This window comes from Chamaea fasciata, unplaced genomic scaffold, assembly GCF_029207755.1.
Source record: "Chamaea fasciata isolate MVZ Bird 193981 ecotype frontalis unplaced genomic scaffold, bChaFas1.0.hap1 SCAF_20, whole genome shotgun sequence".
Lineage (NCBI taxonomy): Eukaryota > Metazoa > Chordata > Aves > Passeriformes > Sylviidae > Chamaea > Chamaea fasciata.
The window spans coordinates 1,377,930-1,399,524 of record NW_027094105.1 but is presented as its reverse complement, the minus strand read 5'-3'; the positions used below and the strand labels follow the sequence as shown (position 1 = coordinate 1,399,524).

General features: G+C 59.3%; 3 protein-coding genes across 3 annotated transcripts; 1 reads left to right on the top strand and 2 right to left on the bottom strand.

Moving 5' to 3' along the window:
- Positions 1 to 900: 900 nt before the first annotated feature.
- On the top strand, positions 901 to 11,013 carry BSPRY (B-box and SPRY domain containing). Its single transcript, XM_066201335.1, has 6 exons — positions 901 to 985; positions 1,626 to 1,724; positions 2,664 to 2,894; positions 4,286 to 4,311; positions 5,399 to 5,523; positions 9,528 to 11,013. The coding sequence occupies exons 1-6, from the start codon at positions 962 to 964 to the stop codon at positions 10,052 to 10,054; spliced, it is 1,032 nt and encodes a 343-aa protein (XP_066057432.1). The 5' UTR covers positions 901 to 961; the 3' UTR covers positions 10,055 to 11,013.
- Positions 11,014 to 11,460: 447 nt separating this feature from the next.
- On the bottom strand, positions 11,461 to 12,768 carry HDHD3 (haloacid dehalogenase like hydrolase domain containing 3). Its single transcript, XM_066201336.1, has one exon. It carries the CDS (start codon positions 12,326 to 12,328, stop codon positions 11,612 to 11,614), a length of 717 nt encoding a protein of 238 aa, XP_066057433.1. The 5' UTR covers positions 12,329 to 12,768; the 3' UTR covers positions 11,461 to 11,611.
- A 43-nt stretch (positions 12,769 to 12,811) lies between these two features.
- Positions 12,812 to 20,809, bottom strand: ALAD (aminolevulinate dehydratase). The gene is made up of 12 exons (XM_066201075.1): positions 20,759 to 20,809; positions 17,309 to 17,450; positions 17,081 to 17,131; positions 16,287 to 16,383; positions 15,791 to 15,926; positions 15,286 to 15,369; positions 15,066 to 15,154; positions 14,779 to 14,834; positions 14,009 to 14,096; positions 13,253 to 13,339; positions 12,993 to 13,122; positions 12,812 to 12,913 (listed from the first exon to the last, which is right to left on the bottom strand). Exons 2-12 carry the CDS (start codon positions 17,419 to 17,421, stop codon positions 12,840 to 12,842), a joined length of 1,005 nt encoding a protein of 334 aa, XP_066057172.1. The 5' UTR covers positions 17,422 to 17,450; positions 20,759 to 20,809; the 3' UTR covers positions 12,812 to 12,839.
- Positions 20,810 to 21,595: the final 786 nt, after the last annotated feature.

The window sequence follows — 21,595 nt, the reverse complement described above, 5'->3', positions numbered from 1 at the left end:
TCCTCCTGCCCCTTCCTCACTGTAAGAAAGAACAGATTTTTCTGCATCCTGGATGAGCACAGCGCTCAAGCAGGATGTTAATCCAGGGTTTTGCTGTTTTATCCCAACACACATTTATCCATCAGCTGCTCCACCACAAAGCTCAAAAAACTCTGGGATCCCACAAAAACTGATCCACACCAAGCTTCACCTCCAGCAGCCTGAGTTTCATGCTGGAGGATGCCCTTATTCTCCCTTCCCCCCAAATGCATTGCTTGACAGATATCAAACACTTTTTTTACTGATTTTCTTTTGAAAAATAAGCCACGCTGCTGCCTCCACCTGTCCAGGCTCTGCAGTGAAACCTGTACCGTGGGATAGGGAATGTCAGTAACCACAGCAGTAGCACAGGACTCCAGCAGAGCTCCCCATCCTCATGGGGGAATAAGCATCCCTTTGAGGGTGTTCGGCTTTCGGGAGAATGGGGGATATCCTGGGTTCCTAGAGCTGGGTGTGACCCCACGGTGGTGCTGGGGGATCTCCGTGGAGGGGGGTGACACTGTGGGGGTCAATGGGAGCATCCCGGGTCCCTATGGATGGGGGTGTCCCTGTGGGGTCAATGGGAGCATCCCGGGTCCCTATGGATGGGGGTGTCCCTGTGAGGGAGCATCCCGGGTCCCTATGGATGGGGTGTCCCTGTGAGGGAGCATCCCGAGGGAGCCCCTCCAGTGCCATGTGGCAGGGGCAGGGACGAGGCGGTTTGTGAGGAACCGCGTCCCCGCGCTGGGGCAGCCCCGCGGCCCGGCCCGGCCCCGCCGCGCACTCACCGGCCCCGGCGCCGTCCCGCCCGCGCCGCCGCCCGCTGCCGGCTCCGGCGGGGCCGGGCCGGGGCGGAGCCCAGCCGGGAGCCGGGAGCCGGGAGCCGGGAGCCGGCAGCGCGGCCGGGCGGGGCCGCCACCCCCGCGGCAGGTGCGGGCACAGCATGGCCCGGGCCGAGCGGCTGCGGGTGAGCGGCGGGACCCCGGCCCGGCTGAGGGGAGCCCGGGGCCGGGGCGGGCACAGGGAGCTCCGGCGGGTCCGGGCGGGCGTGGGGGTGTCCCGGGGGGGTGTAAGGGCTCCTGGGTGGGTATGAGCGTCCCTGGGGGCTGTGGGACAGTGGGGGATCTGGGGGTCCCTGGGGGTGTGGGGGGGTCCCGGTGGGGGTACGGGGCCACAGGGGTCCCTGGCGGGGTGTGGGGGTGCCCCAGGAGCTGTGGGACCTGTGGGGTTCCTGGCAGGGTGTGGAGGTCCCGGACGGGATGTGGGGTCCCTGGGGGTGTGTGGGGCCCTGGGGGTCCCTGGGGGTGTGTGGGGCCCTGGGGGTCCCTGGGGGTGTGTGGGGGTCCCTGGGGGTCCCTGGCAGGGTGTGGGGCCACGCGGGGGGTTCCCAGAGGGGGCTGGGTTCTCTAAAGCACCCCCTGGATGGTGTGCGCCCACCCCGGGATGGCGGTGGGGGCTCTGCGAGGGGCTCCTGGCAGGTGCGGGGCCCTGGTGGGGCGGGGGCTGTTCAGGGGTCCCCCGTGGGGAAGGGGCTCTCTGTGGGCCGGTGCAGGGGGACCGGGGCCCCGTTCAGGCCCGCATCCATCACCTGCTCCTCCGTGTCCCAGAACAAGCTGGTGGAGCGCTGCGAGCGGCTCCAGCTGCAGAGCGCGGCCATCGCCCGGCACGTGGACGAGGTGCTGCCTGCCAGAGACCAGGGCGTCCTGGTGAGTCCCCGGGGCTGGCCCTGCCTGCTCCCTGCTCGCCATTCCCGGCAGGGATGCTCAGGTCCTGAGGTGGGGAAATGTCGGGATGTGGAAATGGAGTGCCAGGGTGTACCTGGAATTCTTGCTTCATTTGCCTAAAAAATTTGCAGACAATGGTGCGAGTGTGCAACAATCAAACATTCTACTAGGATCAGTGCCTTAGAATTCCTGGGTTTGTTTGTTCCTTGCTGTCACTGAGGATGAGGACAAAGGACAGTGATAGAATCAGAGAATCCCAAACTGTTCTGGGTTGGAAGGAACCTTAAAGACCACCCAGTTCTAACCTTCTACCATAGGCAGGGACACCTCCCACTATCCAAGGGTGCTCCAAGTTCCCTGTCCAGCCTGGCCTTTGACATTTCCAGGGATCCAGGGGCAGCCACAGCTTCTCTGGGCACCCTGTGCCAGAGCCTCACCACTCTCGCAGGGAAAATTTCTTCCCAATATCCCATCTAGCCCTGCCCTCTGGCAATGGGAAGTCATTCCTTCCTGTCCTGTCTTTCCAGGCTCTTATCCCCAGTTCCTCCCCAGCTCTCCTGGAGCCCCTTTAGGCCCTGGAAGGGGCTCTAAGTCCTCCCTGGCATCTTTTCTTCAGGCTGAACACCCCCAGCTGTTTCAGCCTCTTCTCCTGTTTCTCACCAGCAGTGACCCTATGGAGATTTGCTGAGGGACAGGACTCTGGTCCCTCACAGGTTGTCCTTTAGGTACCGGGGCTGGCTGAGGAGGCCGTGGGCAGGTTTGGGACTGGTATGGTGCCAGGTGACACCATATGCCAATGGCCTGAACTCAGTTAACAGAGTAACACTAATGGTTGAGCCCCAGGAGAGCCAGCAGAAGCAGCTGGGGCTCCCCTCAGGGCTGGGGCAGGGCTGATGCTGCTGCCGTGTCCTTGCCTGGCAGAGCGCGGCCAGAGCGGCGCGGGAGCTGGTGATCCAGAGGCTGCTCCTCGTGGGGAAGGCCTGTGAGAACGAGGAGCAGCGGCTGCTGGAGAGGGTGCACACCGAGGAGGAGCGGGCACACCAGAGCATCCTCACCCAGCAGGTGCACTGGACAGAGGCTCTGCACAAGCTGGGTGCCCTCCGCACCTACCTGGTGGACGTGATCACCAACCTGGATGACCAGAGCCTGCTGGTGAGTACTGTGAGTCAGGCAGCCCAGAGCTGACCTGCACTTTTTGTTGAGGGACTTCAGTGCAGTGTTCAGCAGCTGCTGTGCTGACAGCAGGGAGGCAGAGGTGGACAGGACAAACATTTGCAGGTCTGGCTCAGGGAACCTCCTTGACCTGATCCTGATAAGCCCCTGTGGTTTCCTGGTGGTTCCTAGAGCATCTGCACTGCCCGATCCTGCTCTTGCTTGCAATGAGGTCCAGAACCATCCAGGTTCAGGTCTCTAAGCCCTGGGCTTGTAGTTGCCCTTAGGCTGGACAGCCAGGACAGCTCTGGGTTGTGAGCTGCTCTTAAAACAGTTAGCTGTGCCATCAGTTTTCTAGTGTCTAGTTTTAATCAAAATTGACCCTTGGAAACACCTGCAGCTCTTCTGGAAAGTCCCCTGTGTTGCCTGGCTTAGCCCTGTTAGAGATACTCGCAGTGCAAAGCAGCCCGTGCTTCCCCTTGCTCAGTTCCTTCTCTGGTTATTGAATCATCTGGGTTCACCCAAGTGATTCCTCTCATTTTAGATGTGAGCAGGACCTCTGCCTTGCTCAGCCTCTGTTCCCACGTGTAAATTTGTGAGGAAGGGAACAGCAGCTCAGCTTGGAAAAGAGACCCAATCCCATGGAAGGAGGGCAGATGTTCCTTTAGTGGGAAGGGCAGTTCCTGTCCTGACCCTCGGTGTGCTGGGCTGTAGCTGCACCACAAAGAGGAGAGGCTGGAGAGCAGGATCCATCAGCTGCCCGTGGCAGAGAACAGCCACACCCTCAGTTTCCTTTTGGAAGGGAATTAGGGGTTCATGTATTCTCCACCTTGGGTAGTTGGTGTTGGTACTTGTGCCTGTCTGGAATCAACACGTGCCATGCCACAGGGAAGCTGAAGGCATGCAAAGTGCACTGCTTGGATTTGAGCAGGGATCAGGTATTTTCTTATCACTTGAGAGTGCCTCATGCCCGGCAGGTACAGAAACAAGTGGGACTGACCATGAGGTCAGCTGACTCTTGGCTTAAAACCTCTGCAGCCTCCCTCCTTTGCTGTAGGCCCTGGGGTTGTTTGCTGGGAGCACAGGCTGTTCCTGCAGCCTGCCCTAGTGGGGTGGGGACAGAGAGGGGACAGCAGGCAGTGCCCCAGCCACACAATGTATTGCCCTCAGCTGTTCCCACTCATTTTCTGAGTTGGGAAGTGGGAGGTGCTGCAGCTGAAGAAAATGGATCTTGCATGCTCCTGCTTCTCCCCAGGGCTGGGGTTGGGGTGAGGGGTGGCTTCTCTGGGTCAGGAAGGGGAACGCTGTTCCCCAGGTCCTGGGTTTGCTGGTCTTGGGGTGTCTTCTGTGGGGATTGAAGCTGTGATAACTCTTTCTCTCCTTGTCCCCAGCATGCAGAACAAGAAATCTTCGAGAGGTCAGTACCCAGCTGCTCCTGGTCCTTTCCCTGACCCTGCTCCAAGCTTTCCCTGCTCCTGCTCCACACCTGCATGGCCACAGCTCCTGTGCTGCGTGCTGTGACTCAGGCACCCCATGACACCTCCTTTGTCCCTTGTGCTGCTTTTGTTGTGGACAAGGACAGAGCACAGAGATGCCAGCGTGGCCTCTTGTCTCTGTTCCATGTGCTGTGCTGCACCTGGACATGCTCCATGTGCTTTCCCAGATCAGCAGTCCTTGCTTATGGGAGAACTTCTGCAGCTCCTTAGAAAAGCACAGGGCTTGCTGTGGGATGGAGCAGGCCTGTGTCAGGCTGTTGGCAGGAGGTGGGATGGTCTGTGCTCCATGCTGGGGGGGGCTGGCACAGCATCTCCCCAGCTCTGCACGGGCAGGGAGAGCCAGGTGCAGGTCTCAGTGTCCCCAACAGCCTTATCAGTGACACTGGGCTGCTCTTCCTGAGGAAACACCTTGGTGGCTGTGTTTTTATTTAATCTATTTAATTTTATTTAAGTAATTTATTTCTGTGGCTGCTGTGAGAGTGCTGGTCCTGGTCTCAGTGTGCTGCCAAGAGGGCCTGTGGAGAGTATGGAATGTGCCAGAACACATCCCTAGCAGTCTGTGCCACAGTCTGTCCTCATAACCAGGAGGTCACAGGAACCAGCAAACCCCTGGCTCTGTGCTGGGTGAAACCTGTTGTCCTGTGTGCCCAGACTGTGGGGCTCTGGCAATGGAGGGAACTCTGATTCTCTGCCTGTTCATTGTGCTCCCCTGATACCCTGATGGCTGCTCTCAGACACATTTATTTACCCTGTGTCTGCTGAGTGACGAGCTGTTGACTCAGGCTGCTGGGATGTGTTTTACAACACTGCACCCCTCTCACGAGGAACTGTAAGCAGAGCCAACCGAAAGTATCACTCAGGGTGAGAGCTGGCCAGACACCCCTGCTGTGGTCTCTCTGCAACCAGAGCTCCCCTTTAACCTCTGCCATACCTCATTGTCATCTTTTAAACACCTCCCAGCACAATAAATCACTGTATTTTGAAACAACTCCTGTTTTCCTTTGCTAGGATGGAGGTGGCGGAGGGAATCTTGGAGCCAAAGGAGTCCCTGAAGTTAAACTTTAATCAGACCTGTGTTCAGAGTCCATTGCTGCATCGACTGTGGGCCTGTGCTGTGCTCTGCTGCCTCACAGGTCAGTGTCTTGCTCAGATCTCACATGCTCCAGGGATTCCTGCACCCTCACACGTGTTTTGCCCAGAGAAACACCCTCATGCTGTGTCCAGACTTCCTCACACTGTGTCCTGCTCCTCTGCTCTCCCAGCCCCTGCTTGTTTCTTGGAGCCCATTCAGGGAGGCAGCAGCAGCTGTGGGAGGTGGAGAGGGTGCAGTGGGGGCTCCCAGCAGGTTGTGGCTCAGGGAAGAGCTGGAGTTTGAAAAGATTGTGTGTTTTATCACCTCTGTGGCTTTGACGTTGTGTGGTTTCTTTTGCTGTTTCCTGGGTCTCTGGGTGACAGCAGTGAAGCTGATGCTGCTGTGGGACTCTCTGTCTCAGAAGTCTCTGTTCACAATGTTTAGCATTGGGCTCTGGGGACTTTGAGAGGATGATTTCATCTGTGGGGTGTCTGTGACACTGGCCTGTGCAGGGAGCAGTGAGTAGATGCAGCAGTGTTCTGATTACGAGCTGAGGTTGTGGCTGTGCATGAGCTGGTGGCTCTGGAAGTGTTTGTGCTCTGGCTCAGCTCCTGCTGTACAGCTGAGGCTGCACTGGAGGCATTTGCCAGGGCATTGACAGGCTCTGGGACTGGTTTACCTGGTTGGTGCTGGCTGTGTTAAGCAGGGAAAGACGTTTTTCCTCCAGCTGTGATGTGCTTGAATGGCTGGTTGTGAAATGTTTGCTTTTACTCTGCCTTTCAGTCTGTTGTTAGAGTATTTCAAATGCATTTTTTGTTTCTCAGAGATGGCAACCTCCTTCATAATTTGCCTTGTGAGCAATCCCTAGGGTGGTTTTTCCCAAAGCTTCTGTACAGACTTGGGATTTCAGATCATCTTGCTGTGATTCCGATGAACTGTTTCCAGTTTTTCTCTGTTTCCAGGCCCATATCCAAGGTCTGCACTTCAGGCTCTTATTGCTGTCATGGTTTTAAGTATTACTTTGGGAGTCTGTGCCTATCAAGCACTACCATAATGTATTTTTATCTACTGCAAACTCTGGTGTTGCTCTCCCTTTGTGATTAATTTCTCTCTTTGCAATCTGTAAGTGCTGGCAGCCGAGGAAAGTGTCCCTGCAGGGGGTTGGGGCTTTGTGATCTTTAGGGTCCCTTCAGACCCCAGTCACTCTGGGATTCCAGGCCAGCCCCTGCAGTGGTGCATTGACAGTGTCACAGAATCCCAGAATTGTTCAGGTTGGAAAAGACCTCTAAGACCATCCAATCCAACCTGTGCTCACCACCTTGAGCCCACCAGCCCAGAGCACTGACTGCCACATCCAGTCATGACTTGGACACCTCCAGGGATTCCACCACCTCCCTGGGCAGTCCCTTCCGGTATTTAACAGCCCATTCACGGAAGAAATTCTTCCTGAAAGAATCAGTTGAGCAGGTTCTCAATGTTCAGAGCCATGGAGTCAAGCAGGAAGCCTTTCCCTAATTTTCTTTGTTGTGCCAGGGTTTTTGTAAGGATTCCTCTCCCAACAGTGTCCTTGTGAAATGTAATGACTTTCAGGCATTCGATTCTTGTGGTGGGTGTGCTGATGCACTTATTACACAGGAATCTCATTCTGTTTGGGGTTTTTTGAGTGTGTGGTTACATTTCACATCTCATTATTGCAAGCTGAGGATGCCTGGTGTATCCTTGTGGATCTCATCGGGCCACCCTGGACCAAGCCTTAGAGATTTAATATTAACAGCAGTGGTCTGAGCTTTCCTCAAGACACGGTAATGTGAAGCGTCACTCCGTGGTCCCTTCTCCCCAAGGCAGGTGAGCAGGTGACTGTCTTGTTTATTTGCTTGAAAACAGAAAACTCCAAGCCTTGATGGCTCACTCCATAATCTCTAAAAAGCTTGGAAAGCAGCTGCAAAAGGCTTCCATTTCACCCTAAAAAATAAACATGATTCCTTTGATGCCTTCACTTGGCGTCCAGGCTTCTGCATCACTTCTGTTTGAGGTTGGCAGCTTCTTCCTTACACCACGAGATGATGTAAATCTCCTGGCACTGTTTGGGAGGGATCTTGGTTCCTGGGAACTTGGATTTTTAACAGCAATCAGATGTGCTGCACCTCACACAAATCTGCTTCCCAGAGCTGTTAACTGTGGGAATTTATTGTCCCAGTATCCCTCATGTCCCAAGGCCACCCTGATGGATGCAGAGCACAGAGAAAATAGACTTGGGGGTGAGATGAATTCCCAGTGGAATCATTCATCAGAATTATATGTGAAAATCCAGATTTAATCATGACAAAACACTTCTGTGAAGGGCAAAATTTGCTGTTCTGAATTACTCTACTGTTACTTTGCCAGCACTTCCCCTCCCTCAGATGCTCCCCTGGAGCTGCAATTCCACAGCAAAGCAATGTGGGTATCACTGGGATGGTGTTTCCCTTCATGGACCACCCGGATGCAGCCCTAGGTTAGCTGTGTGTTGCACAACAGGAGGTTTAGTGCCTTCCATCTGCCTGAGGAAGATAAAGCCTGGTGCTGCTCTGTTTTCTATGAATTCAGAGCAGCATTTGGCTTCCTGGAAAGCTGCCCTGCACACCAGCAGCGTGGGCAGCCCCAAAACCCTGTGGAGATCTCAGATTTGGCTGCTGTGCAGGGAAATAAATCATCAGATGAAGGAGGCTGGCAGCTCCTGCTGAAGGAAGTGCTGGCTTCAGCTCCTCTTTGGGCTCACTCTGGCTTGCAATAACTCCTACCTAACATGCACAGGTGCGTGGCATTGATTTGCAAAGGGATAATTCAGCCTCGGTTCATTTGCCAGGGAGCACCTGGGCAGGTGCAGCCTGAGGAAAACTTGGAACATTGCTGCTGGGTGCTGTTTGCTGTTAGAGGGATACTGACCCGGGTCCTGGAGCAGGTTGGGCTCTGGGATGACCCTGTTGAGGTCATCCCTTGGTTCTTTAAGGGCTCATCGTGCTGTGTGCTGGATGCTGAGCAGGGGGTGTTGGGCAATGGCTGGTGCTGGTGTGACAGGGTAGAGCCACTGAGTCACCCCTCCAGCCCTGTTTCCGTGGTGGTTTAAGACCTAAAATTAATAAAGTGAGGGTGGGGGAAGGCAGGGCAAGGAGGGGCACCTGCTGGCAGGAACTGGGACTCCTAAGGAGCAGGTGAGTCCACTGGGCATCAGCCTCATCCCTGCTTCACCAGTTTAGGGACTGAGGGATACACTTGTGCAATTCCACAGCCTGCAGACCCAGAGGGGTCTCAGGGGGAAGCATGCAGCCAAGGCAGGGCACCATGGTCTTAGAGATCTTTTCCAGCCTTGACAGTCCTGTGATTCCATGATGTTGAAGTAGTGCAGACCCACAGTGGGTGCTGTGTCCTCTGGCCAGCCTGGGCTGCTGTTGGCTGGGTTTGTGCAGCTGGGCACCCTCTTCTTTCACAGCAAAGCCAGATCCAGTTACAGCCATGCTCAGCTCTAAGCCTGGTGCCACCTCCCTGCTCCCAGCACCTGAGGGTGGGTTGATAAACACCTGGGGCTTTGTAACAGGCAAGAGATTTCCCTGCCCGGCGCTCTCCAGTCCTGTTTTTCCGGCTTTGCAGGTTTTCTGCGCACAGCCCTCCCAGTCTTGCCAGGCTGTTGGCTCCCCTGGGTGGGGGAGGAGCAGCCAGGTCCTGCTCACCCACCGTGGGGGTGGGAAAGGACAGGAACTAGGTTTGGATCTCTCCCAAAAGTGGGGAATCAAACCTGCTGAGTTCGGTTCTGTGGGGTCAGGCCAGGGTCAGAGGAAGGCGACCAGGGCCTTTAATGCTAGGTGGAGAGGTGTCTGGTGAGTGTCTGCCTTGTTCTGGCCCTGGCTGAGAGGAGAAGCTGTGGCACCCAGCCTGAGCCCCAGCACTGTCACCCTGGGGAGCAGATGGGGCCCCAGGAGCGATGTGTGAGGAGAGGGTGGTTGTGCTTGTGTTTCTCATGGCCATGAACACCTCAGGTGGTTCAGGTGGTGGCCAGAGTCAGTGCTCACCACGTGGCTTCTCTTGCAGGCTCACAGGAGATTCACATCGATGAGAAAACCCTAAGCCCCCACCTCAGCCTGTCAGAAGACAAGAGAACGCTGACCTTCAGCCCCAAGAAGGCAAAGGTGGACTCGGACTGCCCCGAGCGGTTTGACCACTGGCCCAACGCTTTGGCCACTGCACCTTTCCACTCGGGGGTCTGTGCCTGGAAGGTCAGCGTGGAGCAGAGCTGTGCCTACAAGCTGGGGGTTTGCTACAGCTCCGTGCCCAGGAAGGGCTCTGCCAATGAAGGGCGCCTGGGCTTCAACGCTGCCTCCTGGGTGTTCTCACGCTATGACAAAGAATTCCGGTTCCTGCACGCGGGGCAGCCCCAGCCCGTGGAGCTGATCAAGGCCCCGGCAGAGATCGGGGTCCTGCTGGACTTTGCAGGGGGGGAGCTGCTCTTCTACGACCCCGACTCCTGTGCCATCCTCTTCTCCCACCGCGAGGCCTTCCTGGAGCCCGTCTACCCCGTCTTTGCCGTGGCGCACCAGAGCATCTCGCTGGTGCTGTGAGCGGGCTGTGGCCATGTGTGACTGCGTGCTCTGCACAGTGCCTGGGGGAAAGGAGCCTGGGCAGGGCTGTGGGCTGTGTCCAGGGGCCTTCAGACAACACCTGCCTTCACACTACACCTGGTCCTCTGTGTTTTATGCAGCTTTCCTCTTGTCCTGGAGCCTACACCCTGTGCTGGGGTCAGGGGTCTGGGAATGCCTGGCTGGGCCAGCGGTTCCTAGGTGAATTGTTTCATTTCTGCCCCACCAAAGGCAGCTTTCTAGTCTGCTGGTGGGCTGGAGGAAAGAGGACAAATAGTGAGAGAGATGTAAGGGGAAATGGCAGGGAGGAGGCCCCTGGAAAGGGACATACCATGCTCTACAGCTCCTTGACAGGAGAGTGGAGCCGCGGGGCTCAGGCTCTGCTCCCAAGCAGCAGTGAAAGGACAAGAGGAAACAGCTTCAAGTTGTGCCAAGAGAGGTTTCAGTTGGATAGTGGAGAAAATTCCTCTGGCACAGGCTGACCAAGACAGTGATGGAGTCACCGTCCCTGGAGGGGTTTAAAAGGCATTGTGGATGTGGCACATGAGGACATGGTTTAATGGTGGCCTAGGCCTAGTGTTGGGGGAACAGTTGGACTTCATCCTAAAGGTCTTTTCCAACCTAAATGATTCTGTGATTCCCTGACTGGGACACAGCTGGAGATGCTTTTGGGAGGAGCTACCCCACTGCAGAGCAGGGACTGTGCAGGGGGCTGTTCCCTGTGTGGGAATCATGCTGGGACAGGGCACTGCTGAGGGGCTGTGGCCATGTCCAAGCAGAGGAACAAGCAAAGGGCAGCAGAAAGAAACCAAAACTGAGTGTCCCAAGTGAGTGGGGTTTGAGGGTAATGTGGTGCAAACACAGGGAGCTGATGGCAGCAGGCAGGGAGGAAGGAGAGGTGTAGGCCCGGAGTTCAGCCAGAGAAAGGCGTTTAAAGTCATCTTTAAAGGGTCATCTTTATTTCTCACTAGCCAAATCAGTAAAGTTTGTTAATTGGCAGTTCATTAAGTGAAATTGCCCAGCTCCTGACTGTTTTGCCCACAGCAGGAGATCTGCAGGCACCTCCTGCCTGCCTACTGCTGTTGGGAAGGGGGGATGTTGGTCAGGTGGCAAAGCCGGGGTACACTGAGGGTGCAGGGCCTGGGCAGGGGTGTCCTGGGTGCTCTGTGTGGGCAAACCTTCCCTGGGACAGGGCCAGCACTTGTACTGGGGGATGCTGGAGCCTGTCCCCGGGGTGACTGAGAAAGGATAAACCTCAGTATCTGCCTCCATCTCTGGCCAGAATGAGCCTCTGGAGTGACCCAGTCCCAGCCCTGTTAAGAGAAGAAACCACAGCTGACCCTCTTCTGTGGGGTTTTTAGAGCCATGAAATACATCTGCTCCACTGCTGGGCATCAGAAATGTTTTATTGCATGAACACTCCTCCTGCTCCACAGGCAGCTTGGACTTGCTGCTTTTCCCTGCCCACCTGGCAGCAAGAAATCTCCTGTCAGGACAGTTCAGCACTCGGCAGCAGCACTGGACCCCTCCGAACCGCAGCTACGCCTTCTCGATGCGAGCCAGGAGGTGGCTGAGCGTGGGCAGGACGTGCTCGGGGGGCACGTCTGGCCCCTCGCCCTGCCCGGCCGCCCGCAGCAGGAAGCTGTGCATGCCCGCGGCCCGGGCTGCCCGGTAGTCCCGGCTGTAGTCATCCCCGATGTGAGCCGCCTGCTCGGGGCGGGCCCCGCCGAGCCGCAGCGCCTGCTCGAAGATCCTCCCGTCCGGCTTGGCGAAGCCTGCGGCCTCGGAGGTGAGCACGAACTCGAAGTGGTGCCGCAGGTCGCACTGCGAGAGGATGACTTCCAGCCGGCTGTCGAAGTTGGAGACGACGCCCATGCGGAAGCCGAGCTGGCGGCACCGGCTCAGGGTCTCGGCGGCTCCCGGCAGCATCTCCCAGTTGTTGGAGCTGCAGTAGTCGCGGTAGAGCTTTTCTGCCAGCTTCGTCAGGGCTGCCTCGTCCTGCACGCCCGAGAGCCTGAAGCTCTGTTTGATGACATCCAGCCACCACTGCCGGGAGCTGAGCCCCTGGCCGTGGCCGTAGTTGGGGAAATGCCGGCTCTGGGCTCCGTACACCTCCCGGAAGGAGCGCCCCAGAGCCTCGGGCTGCACCTGCAGCCCCTGGGCCCGGGCCTCGGCCGCATAGCTCTGGCCCACGGGCTGCCGCAGCCGCAGCAACGTGTCCTTCACGTCCCAGGTCAGCAGGCGCAGCCTGAGCATGGCCTCAGCAGCGCCCGGGACACAGTCAGCGGTGCCAGTCACATCACACGGCTGCGGGCACCCCAGCCCTTTGCCCACCTCACTACGAGCGTCGGTGTCTCTCCGGCGGGGCTCAGGACCCCTGTGGGGTCAGCATGGGGACGCGGCACGGAGGGCAGACCCTGCTCCGAGTCCCAGGGGCAAAGTCTGCCGGGCCGGGGCAGTGACACTCCCCGCGGGGGTGCTGCAGCCGGGGCGAGCTGGGGCACCGGGGCTGGAGCACCGCTAGAACGCGGGGGCGGACTCGCGGTGTCCCCGCGGGTGCCGAGGTGCGGGGCGGTCCCGGCGCTCACCGGGCCGAGCTCCCGGTGCGCGGGGACCGCGGGCTGGGGGTGCGCGCAGGGCCGGGACCCACCTGCGCCGCTGTCCGGAAGCACCGCCCCTCCCGGAATTCCCTCCCATCCCGGAGAACCCGCCCCTCCCGGAATTCCCTCCCATCCCGGAGAACCCGCCCCAGCCGCAATGGCCGCAGTCAGTGCCGGCCTTTCTCCTCCCGCAGCCAGCGCAGCAGCTGCGGCGTGAAGTAGGTGATGATGATGTCGGCTCCTGCGGAGAGACGAGACGCTGGAGCCAGCCCGGGGCCACGCGGGGGACAGAGCGGGGGACACGGGGGTCGCAGCCTCACCTGCGCGCCTAAAGGCCGTGATCGCCTCCTGCACCGCCGCCTCCAGGCTGAAGGCGCCGGCCTGCGCCCCGTGCCACAGCATGGCGAACTCCCCCGAGACGTGGTACACGGCCAGCGGGTGCGTGGGGTGCTGCGGGAGCGCGTCAGCGGCGGGGACAGCCCGGCCGCCCGCGCTGTGCCCTCCCCGCACCGCCCCGACGCTCCGGCGCACGGAACCCGCAGCCCCTCCCCAGAGCCCTCCCCGCCGGGCAGGTCCTCACCCGAGCCTTGACGTCCCTCACGAGGTCCAGGTAGGGCATCCCCGGCTTCACCATCAGCATGTCCGCGCCCTCCCGCACGTCCCGGTCCTGCCACGGTAGCGCGGGGACAAGAACAGCTTGTTTTTCCCCAGGAGCTTGGAGCCGGTGGTTGTTTTCCCCAGGAGGGATCACGGGAGGCTGTGAGCCCCTCGTGGCCAAGGTGGCTGATGCTCCCCCGGCCATACACGCCGAGGGAGTTTTGTGTCCCTGCACCTGACACCCCAAGCCACAGAGGGCATGGGGACAGCAACTGCACAGCTCCCAGTGCTCAGTCCTCGGGCACACACTGGGATCATCCGCCAGGCTGATGGACCTCGTGTTTCTTTGGCTCATGGAAGAGGAAGGCCCTTGACCATTTGCCTCCCAACCTTTTGCTCGCCCCAAGCCCTGAGAGGTGCAATCACCCGGGCGCAGTGTGAGGGTGCCCCAGCCCAGAGCCATAACCCCACAGCCCACGCTCACCCCACTGAGGGTGCCCCAGCCCACAGCCATAACCCCACAGCCCACGCTCACCCCACTGAGGGTGCCCCAGCCCAGAGCCATAACCCCACAGCCCACGCTCACCCCACTGAGGGTGCCCCAGCCCAGAGCCATAACCCCACAGCCCACGCTCACCCCACTGAGGGTGCCCCAGCCCACAGCCATAACCCCACAGCCCACGCTCACCCCACTGAGGGTGCCCCAGCCCAGAGCCATAACCCCACAGCCCACGCTCACCACAGCACGCATGGCCAGGCCCCGGGCGCCCGGGGGCAGCTGGTAACAGCGCCGGTCCCCAAAGGCAGGTTTGGACAGCGCTGCGTCCCTGCAGAGGGGCAGAGGGCAGGGCGTGAGGAATCCCTGCCTCCCACCTCGTACAGCTTCAGAAACACGAGGACAGGCCAGGACAAGCGTCTGAGTCACTGAGCCAGAAAAAGGGGGCACGCCTGAAGCAGTTCAGCACCCAGGGACTGCTCTGGGTGGTCCTACAGGCCCAGGCTGGCCCTGGGAGCTGTTTCAACACCCACTGTCCTCCCCATGCCCAGAGTCTGGGTAAAATTGCGTCAGGCCCTTTTCCAAGGTAGGTTCCTCAGGGATACCCTGCCAGGGTCAGGCTGTCCCTGGGACAAGGTCTAACAGCTGACTAAGCTGAGGCTTGTCCCTGAAGTCACCCTGTGGGGCAGCACTGACTCCTGTGACTCCTGACTGCTCCTGGAAGCTGCAGGGAGCTCCCTCTCTGCCTGCCTTGCCACCAGCATCCAAGCAGGTGAAGGGTTGGGATGGAAGATCACCCTTCAGTGACCTTCCCGCCAGCCAGCTTTTCCTGTGCAAGGTACATTTGTCTCCTTTTTGCATGGAGAAGTAGGAGTAGGGTGCTGCAAAGTGACCAGCGTGGCCCCACGTGCAGCCCAGGCTCTGGGCAAGCCCCTTTCCCAAGTAACTCCCTGGGAATGCACTCGCAGGCAGCCTGGCCCCAGCGGGCACACCTGGCCGAGGGACAGACCCACCTGAAGGGGCCGTAGAAGCACGAAGCAAACTTGGCGCTGTAGCTCATCACAGAGACCTGCAGGGCAGAGAGGGGCCGTCAGGGCTGGGAGCTCAGGGCCACATCCAGTGCTGGGAAAGGACAGATTCCCTCCCACAGCTTCATCCTCCCCCAGCCAAGGCCTGTGTGTGCTGGGGCAGGGCAATGCCCCAGGTACCAAGGGGAGGTTTGCCCCTCTGCCACTTGCCCTGAGCTGCAGTCTCCATGGATGTGGCTCGTGCCTGTGGCACGTGCAGGTCCCAGGCTCACCTTGTTGCCCAGGTCGTTGGAGATGAGCGCCTGCTTCATGGCTGCAACGCGCCCGTCCATCATGTCCGAGGGGGCCACGATGTGGCAGCCTGCAGGGACAGACAGGACGGGGCAGCGCTCCCAGTTGGAGCCAGGCTCAGTCTGCCTTTGGGTCTGCCCAAAGGCAGAGAGGGGCAGCTCTGTGAGCCAGACTGGGCTGTAACTGCCAAGGGCTCCCCACCTGCTTTGGCATAAGCCAGTGCCACCTCTGCCAGCCGCTGGCAGCTGAGCTCGTTCTGGATGGTGCCATCTTCACGCAGGATGCCTGGGAGACAAACCTGGCGTTACACAGGGGAGGGACCCAGGGGAGTGTGGCTCTGGGGACAAGCTGTGGAGATGCTCAGGGCAGCAGTGGGGAACTTGATGTGTTAAGGGAGGTGGATAAGGACCAGGAGCCCTCTGGGGACTTGATACAGCAAGTGGGTGCTCCAGGGAAGGGAAGGCAGAGATGGGGGTCACGGAGGGGTGCTCAGATTCAGAGGGCCTGAGGGAGGGTCTGAACCACCTGTGCCTCCCACCCCGTGGTCAAAACCCAGGAGAGGTCACCCAGGATCAACTACACCAGTAGAAGGAAGCCAAGTCTTGGAGCAGGAGCTGGCCAGCCCCTCGGCAGAAGATGGCAAATCCCAGAGGCTCCCAGAGGCAGAAGGCCCAGGGCACAGCCCAGCCCTGTGACCTGTGCTCACCACAGTGCCCGTGCGAGGTGTAAGGGCACAGGCAGACATCGCAGGCAATCAGCAGCTCCGGGAAGGTGGAGCGGATCTTCCTGATGGCCTGGATGGCAGGAGTGCCCTCGGCATCAGCAGCAGAGCCTCTCTCATCCTGTGAGGGCAGAAACGCCTCAGCATGCACAGCTGACACTTCCCACCGGCTCCTCTGTGGCAGCCTCTGCCCAGGAAGTGTTTCCTGAACTGTGGGACCCCAAAGGCAGGATGGTGTGACCCCACTGAGGGAAAAGGGTGATGGGCAGCTAGGGCAGGTTTTGGGGCCACCTGCAGAGCTCTGGGGACCTTCTCGGTGTCACTGCAATTTCCCATCCCCATCTGCTGTGCTGAGTGGGCTGTAATCACAGCCAGAGACCCTGAACTGCTCCTGTTTGATCAGGAGACCACCCCCCACCCAGCCCCACATTGCTCTGACAGCCCTGTGGCTGTCCCAGCACCCCCACACACATGCACTGACCTTGTGGACCTTGCTGGGCACCCCAAAGATGAGCACACACTTGAGGCCGTCTTCAACAAGGGGCCGCAGCATCCCCTCCAGCTTGTTCACTCCATACCTGAGCAGGGCAAAGGGAAGCAGCTCCAGGCACCCAGACCTGCTCCGTGGGGAGAGCTGCCCTGGGGCTGGGATGCTGCCCTGTGAGCAATCCATAATCACCAGGCAGTGCCTGGAGGTACGGGGGGGTGTTTCCCCAACACTGGGAGGAACAATCTGAGCCCTTATCTGGGGCTCCAGGAGCACTATCTGCCCGGCATGGACACTGCTCTGGAGGGATGGGCATACCCTGCCCTTGGATCCCTTATCTTGGTGTCCCTGGTGCAGATCCAGCCCACTTTCCCATCACAGCACCCTGCCCAAAGCCCTGCTAATGTGGCAGCAGATGCAGAGGGGACCTGCCAGTCCAGTGGGATCCAGTGCAGGACCAGATCCCACGTCCTTGCAGAGGTTTTGTGGCTGCTGGAAACCCCGGTCACTTCCAGTCTCCCTCTGTGCTCAGCCCACACAGCCTGGGAGGGCTCTGGGACAGAGCCAGACCCTGGTGCTGTCCCTCCCAGTACTGACACTTTTCCAGCATTCCCTGTGTGATTCCCTCCACTCCGTTATTGGATGAACCTTCCCACTTTGCCAGATCCTGGGATATCTCCAAAGCAGGAAGCAGAGGGTTGGAAGCCTCCCCCTGGCTCATGCTTAGGGCATAAATGAACCCCCCCCAGACACAGGGCACAGCAGTGACGGGAGGGCTGGATTCATACCTGGCTTGTCCAGGAAGGCTGGGAATTGGCTCCACGGCATCAGGGCTGTCACTGTGGGAGGTGGATGGGACAGAGACATGAGCACCGATTGTGGGAAGGAGGCCTCTCCCCCAGACTTGCCCACAGGAACTCTGAACCTATTTAAGAGCTCAGGGGGCTGCAGGGCCGGGCCCAGGCAGTCACCCTGAGCCAGGTCCATCCCTGACCCGACAGCTGGGGCTCACTCACGTGACAAAAATGGGGTAGATGAGGTTGGAGGCATCGAAGGTGGTGGCTGTGCACTGCCAGGAGCGCAGCACGGGGTGGAAGTAGCCGCTGTGGAGAACAGAGTCTGCCTGCATGGTGGGCTCTGCTGTCAGGCAAGGAGACTCTGAAACACCAAAACAAACCAGCAGGGCCCTGCTGAGCTGCTGCTCGTGGCACACGTGAGGAGGGGCTGGGATCCAGCAGCCACTGCAGGACTGACCCTGTCCCATGCCAGGCCATGAGCTGTAGCCCAGGCAGCTCCACCCCACCTACGCCAGGCACCCTGGGGTGCTGCAGGACCCCCATCAGCACTCACAGTACGGCCCTTCCCAATAACAGGCGTTTCATACACAAACCTCCCAGTTCTGTGTATGAAACCCCCATTTGCAGCCACCGACCACTTCCCCCAGCAGAATTACGTTCACCCTCCGCAGGCTCCTTTCCCTGAGCCCCAAGAGGGCAATTCTTCATTCATTTTACTTTTCCTTAGTGCTGAGAAATTGTGTGACAGTTTTTGTACGGAGAGGATACAGAGCTGCTCTGTGTGATCTTTAAGGTCCCTTCCAACCCAAACCATTCCATGATTCTGTGCAGCATCACACATTTATGGCTGCAGTGTGAAGGTGCAGTTACAGAAGAGTAGGGGCATTGGAGAAGAGAGGCACAGGACCGTCCAGGGCTCTAAAGCTATCACAAAACTCTCACAGTTACACAACTCCAGTGGCCACTTACTGCTGGAAAATGAAAACCATGGAGGTGGGCAAAACTGATTTCAGAGATAACAAAACACACATAAATCAGTCGTTAGCTATCTCATGGCTGAGGCTTCTTCTGCAGCAATGTTTTATTCTCTAGCAGATCTAGTAGTAATTCTGTGATCAGATCATTAAGAATTACACTTCCATGAGGGCTCAATTCCCACCACCATGTTGCTGGTGGATGCAATGGAAGGGGCCGTGGGAAGGGAGCTCTCCTGGGACGAGGTGTTTGGCTGCAGTGCAGGGGAACAGCTGCACAACCTCAACAAGGGACTGTGTGCAGAGCAGCTCCAAGGACTTCTGGCTGCTCACACAGAGTTACATCCCCTGAACACCCAGTGCACAGGAGCTTGGGTGCCCTGGCAGAAAAAGCAAAGTTCCTGCTGAAGAACCTGGATTTTTGGGAGCTGGAGCCTAAGGGAGGTGGGCAGGAGCAAAGCTGATATAGGATTCCAGCAGAGCAAGTGGACTCCTGTGAGTATCCTGGGCAGGGCAGGGCTCCCCTAGGGAGATGGAACAGCAGGAGGATGGGACCCATCTCAGGGGAGCAGCCCTGGTCCCATCCCAGAAGGGATTCCCCAGGCAGTAAAGCTCGCTGACCTCCAGCCTGCATCCAAACCCTCCGGAGAACAGAGTGGGACCAGAGTCTCTCTGCAGGCACAGCTCCCAGCTCCCAGCACAGAATCCAGGGGACAAAGTTTTACACTGGCACCCAAGACACCAGCCAATAATAAGAGCTGGGCAGGAGATGGCTCATTTCTTCTGGAAAACCTTTAATATGAGGTGTGTCACCTATTTTACATGCTCAGGACCCTCAAGGTGTTCTAATATGGAGCCAAACTCTGTCAGACCACCCCAGTGCACAGAACACTTGGAACAAAGGGGAACTGTGTTCACTCCAGGGCTGGAATTGACTCTCTCATACCCCAAGGGATCGCTTCTGCTTGGGGATGAGGAAAGGCCCCTCTTGGTTAGAGGCTTACACGTATAAAAATCCCAAATAAAAACAGGTGGTGCTCGTGGGGGATGCAGAGCAGCTGACAGGCACGCTGGCAGCACCATGGCATCCTTTGGCAAGTCATTTTTAGCCCCTGGAACGCTGCCGCCCCAGTCCTTACTCCAGGGACGGGGGACAGCCCTCGGGTGAACCGGAGCTGGCAGCTCCAGCAGGCGCCCGGCTCCAGGCAGGGCTCCAGGCAATGGCAAACAAAGGGCTCAGTGAACAAAACCCACCTCGAGAATCCAAAAAATGCTTCAAACAGTTAATCCCACCAGAGGGAGGGGAGGGGGCCGGGTGGGACCAGAGGCACCTGACTGGATGGGACAGATAGAGGCCACAGCTCCAGAAACCGCGCTCTGGAGGAGGAGGAGACGGGAGCGGGTGGGATTGCAGGGCCGAGATAAGAGCGGCACGGGTGGATCCAGGCTGCTGGGCCGGGTCCTCCTTCCCAGCCCCACGTCCAGGACAAGCTGCTGCCCACGCAGGCAGCCGGTGGGACGAGGGCACCGGGGTGGCACAGCCGGGGACACGGGGGAAGGAGGGCAGGAGGGCTGCCAGGGTGTGCAATGGGGACGTCGCGCCACCCGCTGCGCCCTGGGCTGCGGCCGTTCCCCCCGGCATCCCGCAGGGCTCCCGGCAGAGCAAATTAACCTTTCCTCAACATCCAAGGCCCAAACCTGTCTTTCTAAAGCTCTTTGCTCTGGGCAAAATTCAAGGACAGGTCGGCAGCGGAGCGGCTTCACCTTCGCTCCCTGGCACTGGGACCGGCCCAAAGCCGCAGCACCCGAACCCGCAGCTGTGCCCAGCCCGTGCCTGCGGCACTGCCCGGTGCCTCGCTGCTCTCGAGGGACGGGAAGCGACTTCCCAACGGGAGAACCAGGCACACGCCGGCCCTCGGCCCCGGCACCGACAGGACAATTTTCGGGGACGGGCTGGAGCCAGACCCGGCGCTGCTCCGGCTCCCGACAGCCCCCCACGAGCTGGAGTGTTTGTTCTCTCTTGTCTCATCTTGGCAGCAGGAGGTGTCCCAGCATTTCAGGACACACAAGCACACGTGGCCTCAGACGGGAGCACGACTATTTAGCTAAATCCCAGGGACACGCAAGCTCCCAAAATCCCAGCTGGGGACGGACCGGGGTGTTCCAGGAAAGTGGAGCTCCCCAGACAGACAACGGAGCTGTGAGTTAATTCACAGCCACTAACGAAGGCCAAACTATTCCAGGGTTTATTAAGAGCTACCTACGAAGGTCAAGCTGTCAGGGCAGGTTTCCCGCTCCAGGACGGGAACGGGGATGCTCAGGGGTCTGGAATTCCACCCCTGGACAAGCAGGAGCTCGGGACCGGCGCCAGCCCGCAGCATCACACGCCGCTCGGTGCGTCCCCCGCCGTTGCCACGGCGACCGAGCAAAACCGGCGCAAAACCGGCGCAAAACCCGAGCAAAACTGAGCAAAACCTGGCTTGTCCTTGCTGCGTTACCCGGGGCTGCCCTTCCTGCCGGCACCCGAGCGCGGCCGGGCCCTGTCCCTGGAGTCAGTCCCCAGCAGCCCTGCAAGGGGCCGAGGCCGGGGACCGGAGGAGGGGCGGGCGCCCAAGCCCCGGCTCTGGTGCCTGCTCCCAGCCCCATTCCCGGTCCCGTTCCCGGTCCGGTTCCCGGTCCCGGTCCCGGCACTCACCGATCGCCGCGTCCGCTCCGGCCGTGCCACAGCGCCCGCGCGGTTTGCATAACCACGCCCCTAATCAGCATAGTCCCGCCCCGCGCGGAGGGGCCGGCGGGAAGTCTCGCGCGGCGGAGCGCGGGAAAGGTGGCGCGGGGGGAGCGGGGCCGCGGCGGGGCCGGGGTTTGGGGTCGGCAGCGGGGACGGGCCCGCGGGGAGCACCGAGCACGGCCTCGGGGTGCTGCGGGGGCAGGCTCTGGGTGCTGGGGCAGGCTCTGGGTGCTGGGGCCAAGCAGTTAGTTCTGGGGTGCTGTAGGGGCACGTGGAGCCAGGTTTTGGGGTGCTGAGGGGGGCACGGAGCAGGGCTTTGGCGTGCTGGAGGTCTGTGCAGTCCAGTTCTAGGGTGCTTGTGGGAGAATCTGGAGCCAGGTTTTGGGATTCTGGAGTGGTTGGGGCAGGACATTGGGGTGCTGTGAGGGTTTGGAGTGCTGGAGTGTTTGGTTTAAGGAGCACGGCTGAGAGGCTGTGGTGGTGTGGAGCAGGGTTTTGGGGTGCTGCAGAGGCACCTGGAGCTGGGCTTTGGGGTGCTGGGGGTCTGCCAGGCCCAGGGACGCCCAGAGTTCTGCCTTGGTCTCAGAGCAAGGGAGATGCCAGGATCAGGTTTAGTGCAGGACACTCTGTAGCTCCCCCACCAAAGCATCATTCCCTGGCTCGCTCCAGTGCAGAAAGCCTGGATCCAAATCCTGGATCTTGCCCCCAGCCTAGAACCTCTCCCTGGAGTGAGGGTGAGCTGAAGGCTCCTTCTCCCAGCAAACATCAGCGACCTGGAAATCCCTTCCTCTCTCACAGAGGCCA

What these genes read in the sequence shown, in the direction of transcription:
- BSPRY (XM_066201335.1), top strand. Translation starts at nt 962, where the DNA reads ATGGCCCGGGCCGAGCGGCTGCGG. An exon ending in CCAGAGACCAGGGCGTCCTG is followed by an intron (nt 1,725 to 2,663) that starts GTGAGTCCCCGG and finishes CTTGCCTGGCAG; the next exon opens with AGCGCGGCCAGAGCGGCGCG. An exon ending in TGTGCTCTGCTGCCTCACAG is followed by an intron (nt 5,524 to 9,527) that starts GTCAGTGTCTTG and finishes CTTCTCTTGCAG; the next exon opens with GCTCACAGGAGATTCACATC.
- ALAD (XM_066201075.1), bottom strand. Translation starts at nt 17,421, where the DNA reads ATGCAGGCAGACTCTGTTCTCCACAGCGGCTACTTCCACCCCGTGCTG. An exon ending in AGCCTTCCTGGACAAGCCAG is followed by an intron (nt 16,384 to 17,080) that starts GTATGAATCCAG and finishes TGCCCTGCTCAG; the next exon opens with GTATGGAGTGAACAAGCTGG. An exon ending in TGCTTCTACGGCCCCTTCAG is followed by an intron (nt 14,097 to 14,778) that starts GTGGGTCTGTCC and finishes GCCCCTCTGCAG; the next exon opens with GGACGCAGCGCTGTCCAAAC.
- HDHD3 (XM_066201336.1), bottom strand. Translation starts at nt 12,328, where the DNA reads ATGCTCAGGCTGCGCCTGCTGACCTGGGACGTGAAGGACACGTTGCTG.